At 36.2% G+C, this 11,111-nt stretch overlaps 1 protein-coding gene across 1 annotated transcript in view; it reads right to left on the reverse strand.

Annotated features, from left to right (window-relative positions):
- Positions 1-9,833, reverse strand: part of LOC132695920 (uncharacterized) — a 28,193-nt gene extending 18,360 nt beyond the window's left edge. Inside the window, exon 1 of the mRNA XM_060660485.1 lies at positions 9,799-9,833. Within this exon, the coding sequence (XP_060516468.1) occupies positions 9,799-9,833 (35 nt within the window). The remainder of the gene's footprint in view (positions 1-9,798) is intronic.
- Between the last annotated feature and the right edge of the window lie 1,278 nt (positions 9,834-11,111).

The raw sequence follows: 11,111 nt of genomic DNA on the forward strand, positions 1-11,111 counted from the left end.
TATTTCAAGCAAAACAATGGTCGTTTGCAGCAGGTAGGTTTCGAACCTACGCTGCCATAGAGAATCTGATTTCTAGTCAGACGCCTTAACCGACGGACCAAGGCTAAATCTGTTTGAAATGCGTTGAAATATAAGGCCATTATATTTTTATAAATTTATGTACACAATCCCCATATCTGAGAAAAATTTCTGGGCTGAGCTGTTAATTAAAAAATATATATTTCAAGCAAAACAATGGCCATTTGCAGTAGGTAGGTTTCGAACCTAAGCCGCCATGGAGAATCTGATTTCTAGTCAGACGCATTAACCGACAGACCAAGGCTAAATCTGTTTGAAAGTCGAACTATTTCTGGTGATGTGCCATGCGTTGAAATATAAGTCCATTATATTTTTATAAATTTATGTACTCAATCCCCATATTTGAGAAACATTTCTGGGCTGAGCTGTTTATTAAAAAATATATATTTCAAGCAAAACAATGGCCGTTCGCAGTAAACGCCTTAACCGACAGACCAAGGCTAAATCTGTTTGAAAGTCGAACTATTTCTGGTGATGTGCCATTTGAAATATAAGGGCATTACATTGTTATAAATTTATCCACTCAATCCCCATAATTGACAAAATTTTCTTGGCTGAGCTGCTAATTACAAAAATTATATTTCAAGCAAAACAGTGGTCGTTTGCAGCAGGTAGGTTTCGAACCTACGCTGCCATAGAGAATCTGATTTCTAGTCAGACGCCTTAACCGAAGGACCAGGGCTATATCTGTTTGAAAGTAGAACTATTTCTGGTGAAGTGAAATTTGAAATATAAGGGCAATATATTCTTTTAAATTTATGAACTCAATTCATATAATTGACAAAATTTTCTGGGCTAAGCTACTATTTACAAAGATTATATTTCAAGCAAAATAATGGTCGTTTGCAGTAGGTTGGTTTCGAGCCTATGCTGATAGAGAATCTGATTTCTAGTCAGACGCCTTAACCGACAGACCAAGGCTAAATCTGTTTGAAAGTAGAACTATTTCTGGTAATGTGCCATGCGTTGAAATATAAGTCCATTATATTTTTATAAATTTATGTAACCAATCCCCATATTTGAGAAAATTTTCTGGGCTGAGCTGTTAATTAAAGATATATATTTCAAGCAAAACAATGGTCGTTTGCAGCAGGTAGGTTTCGAACCTACGCTGCCATAGAGAATCTGATTTCTAGTCAGACGCCTTAACCGACGGACCAAGGCTAAATCTGTTTGAAATGCGTTGAAATATAAGACCATTATATTTTTATAAATTTATGTACACAATCCCCATATCTGAGAAAAATTTCTGGGCTGAGCTGTTAATTAAAAAATATATATTTCAAGCAAAACAATGGCCATTTGCAGTAGGTAGGTTTCGAACCTAAGCTGCCATGGCGAATCTGATTTCTAGTCAGACGCCTTAACCGACAGACCAAGGCTAAATCTGTTTGAAAGTCGAACTATTTCTGGTGATGTGCCATGCGTTGAAATATAAGTCCATTATATTTTTATAAATTTATGTACTCAATACCCATATTTGGGAAAAATTTCTGGGCTGAGCTGTTAATTAAAAAATATATATTTCAAGCAAATCAATGGCCGTTCGCAGTAGGTAGATATCGAACCTACGCTGCCATGGAGAATCTGATTTCTAGTCAGACGCCTTAACCGACAGACCAAGGCTAAATCTGTTTGAAAGTCGAACTATTTCTGGTAATGTGCCATGCCTTGAAATATAAGTCCATTATATTTTTATAAATTTATGTACTCAATCCCCATATTTGAGAAACATTTCTGGGCTGAGCTGTTAATTAAAAAATATATATTTCAAGCAAAACAATGGCCGTTTGCAGTAGGTAGGTTTCGAACCTACGCTGCCATGGAAAATCTGATTTCTATTCAGACGCCTTATCCGACAGACCAAAGCTAAATCTGTTTGAAAGTCGAACTATTTCTGGTGATGTGCCATGCGTTGAAATATAAGTCCATTATATTTTTATAAATTTATGGACTCAATCGTTGTATTTGAGAAAAATTTCTGGGCTGAGCTGCTAATTAAAAAATATTTATTTCAAGCAAAACAATGGCCGTTTGCAGTAGGTAGGATTCGAACCTACGCTGCCATGGAGAATCTGATTTCTAGTCAGACACCTTAATCGACAGACCAGGGCTAAATCTGTTTGAAAGTCGAACTATTTCTGGTAATGTGCCATGCCTTGAAATATAAGTCCATTATATTTTTATAAATTTATGTATTCAATCCCCATATTTGAGAAACATTTCTGGGCTGAGCTGTTAATTAAAAAATATATATTTCAAGCAAAACAATGGCCGTTTGCAGTAGGTAGGTTTCGAACCTACGCTGCCATGGAAAATCTGATTTCTATTCAGACGCCTTATCCGACAGACCAAGGCTAAATCTGTTTGAAAGTCGAACTATTTCTCGTGATGTGCCATGCGTTGAAATATAAGTCCATTATATTTTTATAAATTTATGGACTCAATCCTTATATTTGACAAAAATTTCTGGGCTCAGCTGTTAATTAAAAAATAAATATTTCAAGCAAAACAATGGCCGTTTGCAGTAGGTAGGTATAGAACCTACGCTGCCATGGAGAATCTGATTTCTAATCAGACGCTTTAACGGACAGAGCAAGGCTAAATCTGTTTGAAAGTCGAACTATTTCTGGTAATGTGCCATGCCTTGAAACATAAGTAAATTATATTTTTATAAATTTATGTACTCAATCCCCATATTTGATCGAACCTACGCTGCCACAGAGAATCTGATTTCTAGTCAAACGCCTTAACCGACAGACCAGGGCTAAATCTGTTTGAAAGTCGAACTATTTCTGGTTATGTGCCATGCGTTGAAATATAAGTCCATTATATTTTTATAAATTTATGCACTCAATACCCATATTTGGGAAAAATTTATTTGCTGAGCTGTTAATTAAAAAATATATATTTCACGCAAATCAATGGCCGTTCGCAGGAGGTAGGTATCGAACCTACGCTGCCATGGAGAATCTGATTTCTAGTCAGACGCCTTAACCGACAGACCAAGGCTAAATCTGTTTGAAAGTCGAACTATTTCTGGGGATGTGCCATGCGTTGAAATATAAGGCCAATTTATTTTTATAAATTTATGTAATCAATCCCCATCTTTTAGAAAAATTTCTTTGCTGAGCTGTTAATTAAAAAATATATATTTCAAGCAAAACAATTTCCGTTTGCAGTAGGTAGGTTTCGAACCTACGCTGCCATAGAGAATCTGATTTCTAGTCAGACGCTTTGAACGACAGACCATTGCAAAGTCTGTTTGAAAGTAGGACTATTTCTGGTGATGTACCATTTGAAATATAAGGGCATCATATTGTTATAAATTTATGCACTCAATCCCCATAATTGACAAAATTTTCTTGGCTGAGCTGCTAATTACAAAAATTATATTTCAAGCAAAACAATGGTCGTTTGCAGAAGGTAGGTTTCGAACCTACGCTGCCATAGAGAATCTGATTTCTAGTCAGACGCCTTAACCGACGGACCAAAACTAAATCTGTTTGAAATGCGTTGAAATATAAGGCCATTATATTTTTATAAATTTATGTACACAATCCCCATATCTGAGAAAAATTTCTGGGCTGAGCTGTTAATTAAAAAATATATATTTCAAGCAAAACAATGGCCGTTCGCAGGAGGTAGGTTTCGAACCTAAGCTGCCATGGAGAATCTGATTTCTAGTCAGACGCCTTAACCGACAGACCAAGGCTAAATCTGTTTGAAAGTCGAACTATTTCTGGTTATGTGAAATGCGTTGAAATATAAGTCCATTATATTTTTATAAATTTATGCACTCAATACCCATATTTGGGAAAAATTTCTGGGCTGAGCTGTTAATTAAAAAATATATATTTCAAGCAAATCAATGGCCGTTCGCAGGAGGTAGGTATCGAAACTACGCTGCCATGGAGAATCTGATTTCTAGTCAGACGCCTTAACCGACAGACCAAGGCTAAATCTGTTTGAAAGTCGAACTATTTCTCGTGATGTGCCATGCGTTGAAATATAAGTCCATTATATTTTTATAAATTTATGGACTCAATCCTTATATTTGACAAAAATTTCTGGGCTCAGCTGTTAATTAAAAAATAAATATTTCAAGCAAAACAATGGCCGTTTGCAGTAGGTAGGTATAGAACCTACGCTGCCATGGAGAATCTGATTTCTAGTCAGACGCTTTAACGGACAGAGCAAGGCTAAATCTGTTTGAAAGTCGAACTATTTCTGGTAATGTGCCATGCCTTGAAACATAAGTAAATTATATTTTTATAAATTTATGTACTCAATCCCCATATTTGATCGAACCTACGCTGCCACAGAGAATCTGATTTCTAGTCAAACGCCTTAACCGACAGACCAGGGCTAAATCTGTTTGAAAGTCGAACTATTTCTGGTTATGTGCCATGCGTTGAAATATAAGTCCATTATATTTTTATAAATTTATGCACTCAATACCCATATTTGGGAAAAATTTCTGGGCTGAGCGGTTAATTAAAAAATATATATTTCACGCAAATCAATGGCCGTTCGCAGGAGGTAGGTATCGAACCTACGCTGCCATGGAGAATCTGATTTCTAGTCAGACGCTTTAACGGACAGAGCAAGGCTAAATCTGTTTGAAAGTCGAACTATTTCTTGTAATGTGCCATGCGTTGAAATATAAGTCCCTTATATTTTTATAAATTTATGTACCCAATCCCCATATTTGAGAAAAATTTCTGGGCTGAGCTGCTAATTAAAAAATATTTATTTCAAGCAAAACAATGGCCGTTTGCAGTAGGTAGGTTTCGAACCTACGCTGCCATGGAGAATCTGATTTCTAGTCCGACGCCTTAATCGACAGACCAGGGCTAAATCTGTTTGAAAGTAGAACTATTTCTGGTGATGTACCATTTGAAATATAAGGGCATTATATTGTTTTAAATGTATGCACTCAATCCCCATAATTGACAAAATTTTCTGGACTGAGCTGCTAATTACAAAAATTATATTTCAAGCAAAACAATTTCCGTTGCAGTAGGTAGGTTTGGAACCTACGCTGCCATGGAGAATCTGATTTTTAGTCAGACGCCCTTATCGACAGACCAAATCTAAATCTGTTTGATAGTCGAACTATTTCTGGTGATGTGCCATGCGTTGAAATATAAGGCCATGATTTTTTTATAAATTTATGTACTCAATCCCCATATCTGAGAAAAAATTCTGGGCTGAGCTGTTAATTAAAAAATATATATTTCAAGCAAATCAATTTCCGTTTGCAGTAGGTAGGTTTCGAACCTACGCTGCCATGGAGAATCTGATTTCTAGTCAGACGGCTTAACCGACAGACCAAGGCTAAATCTGTTTGAAAGTCGTACTATTTCTGGTAATGTGCCATGCGTTGAAATATAAGTCCATTATATTTTTATAAATTTATGTACTCAATCCCCATATTTGAGAAAAATTTGTGGGCTGAGCTGTTAATTAAAAAATATATATTTCAAGCAAAACAATTTCCGTTTGCAGTAGGTAGGCTTCAAACCTACGCTGCCATAGAGAATCTGATTTCTAGTCAGAAACCTTAACCGACAGACCAGGGCTAAATCTGGCATTATATTGTTCTAAATGTATGCACTCAATCAACATAATTGACAAAATTTTCTGGACTGGGCTGCTATTTACAAAAATTGTATTTCAAGCAAAACAAATGGTCGTTTGCAGTAGGTAGGTTTCGAACCTACGCTGCCATGGAGAATCTGATTTCTGGTCGGACGCCTTAATCGACAGACCAAGGCTAAATATGTTTGAAAGTCGAACTATTTCTGGTGATGTGCCATGCGTTGAAATATAAGTCCATTATATTTTTATAAATTTATGTACTCAATCCCCATATTTGAGAAAAATTTGTGGGCTCAGCTGTTAATTAAAATATATATATTTCAAGCAAAACAATTTCCGTTTGCAGTAGGTAGGTTTCGAACCTACGCTGCCATGGAGAATCTGATTTCTAGTCAGACACCTTAACCGACAGACCAAGGCTAAATCTGTTTGAAAGTCGAACTATTTCTGGTGATGTGCCATGCGTTGAAATATAAGGCCGTTATATTTTTATAAATTTATGTATTGAATCCCCATATTTGAGAAAAATTTCTGTTCTGAGCTGTTAATTAAAAAATATATATTTCATGCAAAACAATGGCCGTTTGCAGTAGGTAGGTTTCGAACCTACGCTGCCATGGAAAATCTGATTTCTGGTTGGACGCCTTAACCGACAGACCAAGGCTAAATATGTTTGAAAGTCGAACTATTTCTGGTGACGTGCCATGCGTTGAAATATAAATCCATTAAATTTTTATAAATTTATGTACTCAATCCTTATATTTGAGAAAAATTTCTGGGCTGAGCTGTTAATTAAAAAATATATATTTCAAGCAAAACAATGGCCGTTCGCAGTAGGTAGGTTTCGAATCTACGCTGCGTTGGAGAATCTGATTTCTAGTCAGACGCCTCAACCGACAGACCAAGGCTAAATCTGTTTGAAAGTCGAACTATTTCTGGTGATGTGCCATTTGAAATATAATAGCATTACATTGTTATAAATTTATGCACTCAATCCCCATAATTGACAAAATTTTCTTGGCTAAGCTGCTAATTACAAAAATTATAATTCAAGCAAAACAATTTCCGTTTGCAGTAGGTAGGTTTCGAACCTACGCTGCCATAGAGAATCTGATTTCTAGCCAGAAACCTTAACCGACAGACCAGGGCTAAATCTGGCATTATATTGTTCTAAATGTATGCACTCAATCCCCATAATTGACAAAATTTTCTGGACTGGGCTGCTAATTACAAAAATTGTATTTCAAGCAAAACTAATGGTCGTTTGCAGTAGGTAGGTTTCGAACCTACGCTGCCATGGAGAAATTGATTTCTAGTCAGACGCCTTAACCGACAGAACAAGGCTAAATCTGTTTGAAAGTCGAACTATTTCTGGTAATGTCCATGCGTTGAAATATAAGTCCATTATATTTTTTATAAATTTATGTACTCAATCCCCATATTTGAGAAAAATTTGTGGGCTGAGCTGTTAATTAAAAAATATATATTTCAAGCAAAACAATTTCCGTTTGCAGTAGGTAGGTTTCGAACCTACGCTGCCATAGAGAATGTGATTTCTAGTAAGAAACGTTAACCGACAGACCAGGGCTAAATCTGTTTGAAAGTAGAATTATTTATGGTGACGAGCCATTTGAAATATAAGGGCATTATATTGTTCTAAATGTATGCACTCAATCCCCATAATTGACAAAATATTCTGGACTGAGCTGCTAATTACAAAAATTATATTTTAAGCAAAACAAATGGTCGTTTGCAGGAGGTAGGTTTCGAAAATACGCTGCCATGGAGAATCTGATTTCTAGTCAGACGCCTTAACCGACAGACCAAGGCTAAATCTGTTTGAAAGTCGAACTATTTCTGGTGATGTGCCATTTGAAATATAAGGGCATTACATTGTTATAAATTTATGCACTCAATCCCCATAATTGACAAAATTTTCTTGGCTGAGCTGCTAATTACAAAAATTATAATTCAAGCAAAACAATTTCCGTTTGCAGTTGGTAGGTTTCGAACCTACGCTGCCATAGAGAATCTGATTTCTAGTCAGAAACCTTAACCGACAGACCAGGGCTAAATCTGGCATTATATTGTTCTAAATGTATGCACTCAATCCCCATAATTGACAAAATTTTCTGGACTGGGCTGCTAATTACAAAAATTGTATTTCAAGCAAAACAAATAGTCGTTTGCAGTGGCGAACCTATGCTGATAGAGAATCTGATTTCTAGTCAGACGCCTTAGCCGATAGACCAAGGCTAAATCTTTTTGAAAGTCGAACTATTTCTGGTGATGTGCCATGCGTTGAAATATAAGTCCATTATGTTTTTATAAATTTATGTACTCAATCAAAAGCAAAACAATGGTCGTTTGCAGTAGGTAGGTTTCGAACCTACGCTGCCATGGAGAATCCGATTTCTAGTCAGACGCCTTAACCGAGAGACCAGGGCTAAATCTGTTTGAAAGTCGAACTATTTCTGGTGATGTGCCATTTGAAATATAAGGGCATTACATTGTTATAAATTAATGCACTCAATCCCCATAATTGACAAAATTTTCTTGGCTGAGCTGCTAATTACAAAAATTATATTTCAAGCAAAACAATGGTCGTTTGCAGCAGGTAGGTTTCGAACTTATGCTGATAGGGAATCTGATTTCTAGTCAGACGCCTTAACCGACAGACCAAGGCTAAATCTGTTTGAAAGTCGAACTATTTCTGGTAATGTGCCATGCGTTGAAATAGAAGTCCATTATATTTTTATAAATTTATGTACCCAATTCCCATATTTGAGAAAAATTTCTGGGCTGAGCTGCTAATTAAAAAATATTTATTTCAAGCAAAACAATGGCCGTTTGCAGTAGGTAGGTTTCGAACCTACGCTGCCATGGAGAATCTGATTTCTAGTCAGACGCCTTAATCGACAGACCAGGGCTAAATCTGTTTGAAAGTAGAACTATTTCTGGTGATGTGCCATTTGAAATATAAGGGCTGTTACGTTTGAAATTTGAGACACCCGGTAAACTCATGTTGATGGCAAAATACGAAAGCGTGGAAAAAAAGAAATGACGCACCGAGAGAAAAAAAGGCAGCGCGATAAGCCGTGACCGCGGTGATCGCTCTTAAATTTTGCACGAGTCATAACTAGGTTGCTTAGTGAACAGAAAAGTTATTCTGGCGTTTTACGGATTTTTCACTTTGCATCCCGCTTTGGCGACTTTTGTGGTACTCTGGTTGTTTTAAGAAGTTCCAAAGCTTATCTTGAATAGATATTGGGTTTTGTAGAGAAACGTCTCGTGTTTTGGGTTTGTTTTTTGTGCTGATACGAGGTAAGTTCTCTTTTTATTGTGTGCGTAGTTCTCGGTAGTTGTTCTGATCGTTTTTTTTTGGACAATTTATTTTAACTCATTTATAAAGGAAAAAAAAAAGGGTCAATTTCCTTTACAGTAAAAGCATAATGATTTACTTTCAAAATTTAAACTCTTGAGATAAATAAGATAAATTACTTGAAATCAAAAACCAATAAAATATAAAATTGTAGTTGTAGAATCTTTATCAATTCGTATCACTTCTTGATTTTTTTTTTCTTTTCCATTCTTAGGCGTTTTTATTTTTTTTGGCAATTTGCTTTTTGTGGTCCCGGACGGATACGAGAAACAGAAGGTTGCTATTTATCCGGAAAAGGCCATGTATTGGTTGATATTATAATAGTACGCCTAGAACATCCGGAAAATTGTGAAGAGCAAACGCCTTAGTTTCGGGAATCTTCGGAATTAACCTGAGAGTTCTACACCGACGTCCGTACTCCAGATAAGTACCACGTAGTGGAATTAGTTTTTTTATTTTCGCATACACGTAAAAGGAAATAAATCGATTCGACAAAAAGGACTGGTGTAGTGCCCAACTTAAGTTTTATTGCGAATTCTATAATTTTGTTTGTACATCTAAGATATTACCTGAACGATGAGTTGAAAAGAGGTTACTGACGGTTCCTTTTTTTTTGTCGTTAAGGGGTTACCCTCTTTTTATACTCGTCTATACTCTCGAGAGATTATTTACGCTGTAGGAAAATAAAACGTGTAAAGTTGTTTAATGTAATTACATATTGCGATCTTGTATACCGATCCCAGTGCGGCGGATAACTCTTCCCCCCCATTTCGACATTAAATCGAATAACTGAATGTCATGGAGTGTTTTTGTTTCTTTTTTTTTTGTAATAACCGTAGCTAATGTCACCAGTGCGAATTAGGTTTGGTGATGTCAGTGTTTTTAGGGGTATATAAGTAAAGAAATCACCTGGCGCCCTATAAAAAAAAAATACTCTTTATAAGTTGGTACTTAAATCGTGAATTTACCCACTCCCGCTCCGGCTGTAGCTGAGCGGCGCATACCCCTCAAATGTTACCTGGATGGTGATACGGCCACGGGGAAAAAAATAGGCAAATAGGAACAATATTTCTCGTTATAGGTAACATTTATTTTTGGCGCCCAACGTGGGGCCATTAAATACACAGTGACCATAAATATATGGGGCCATTAAATATACAGTGCCATTAAATATACAGTGCGTATAAATATATGGGGCATATAAATATATGGGGTCTGTATTTTGCCGCCCAGTGTTAGCCATCTAAGACTTTAGCGGTAATCGCTGAATTCGTGGAAGAAAACTGGGAACGTATATTTATAACAAACATTTCACGTTGCAAAATTAATTCGAACATTGAAGTTTTTGAATATGTATGATGTTTTTTTTTTGTTATTTATATTATGTTTCTATAGGTTAATATGTGTAACTTAAATAAATTGATTCTCTCTTTGGTAGCTTAGTTGGGCACTGGTATAAATTTTAAGTTGTAAAAGAGCTCTGAGAGATTACTATTTCGTTGACGGATTGATAATTCCAAAGCGTGCGAAATCTGTTAAATCTAAATAGCATTTATTCAATCCTCTTTTAGTTAATTTTCTCAAGAGTTTTGAACCGCGGAGTAGAACTGTCGTGCCGCGCCATCACTAACTTTTTCCTTTCTTTTTTTTTTGTCGCTTCCCATTCCTTTTCTTTATATACAAAATGGATGTTAGTCGTCTAGTTCGTAGTGAACTCGAGTATGAGCTCCGTGTTAACGTTAATGCGCAAAAAGTTGTTGGATTTATTAAAAACGGAAAAGTTTGGAGAATTAGTTACAGTACAGAACTTCAGACCGGACGTAACGTCAGAAATTTCTGAGGTCAACAAGACCGTCGTCGAACTAGAGACACTCTTAGATAATCGTGTTAAAGTTCAGCATAGTCATGAACACAGAATTGTGGAAGCAAGAATACAGCATCTCTATGGGCGTTTAGGTCGAATAAAAATCCCTGAAGATGATCTGGACAAAGATGCACTGAATTCTGCTATGGCTAATTTATACCACCAATTGTCGGAGATGGAGTC

The sequence above is a fragment of the Cylas formicarius genome, unplaced genomic scaffold, assembly GCF_029955315.1.
Source record: "Cylas formicarius isolate icCylForm1 unplaced genomic scaffold, icCylForm1.1 PGA_scaffold_15__1_contigs__length_358677, whole genome shotgun sequence".
Lineage (NCBI taxonomy): Eukaryota > Metazoa > Arthropoda > Insecta > Coleoptera > Brentidae > Cylas > Cylas formicarius.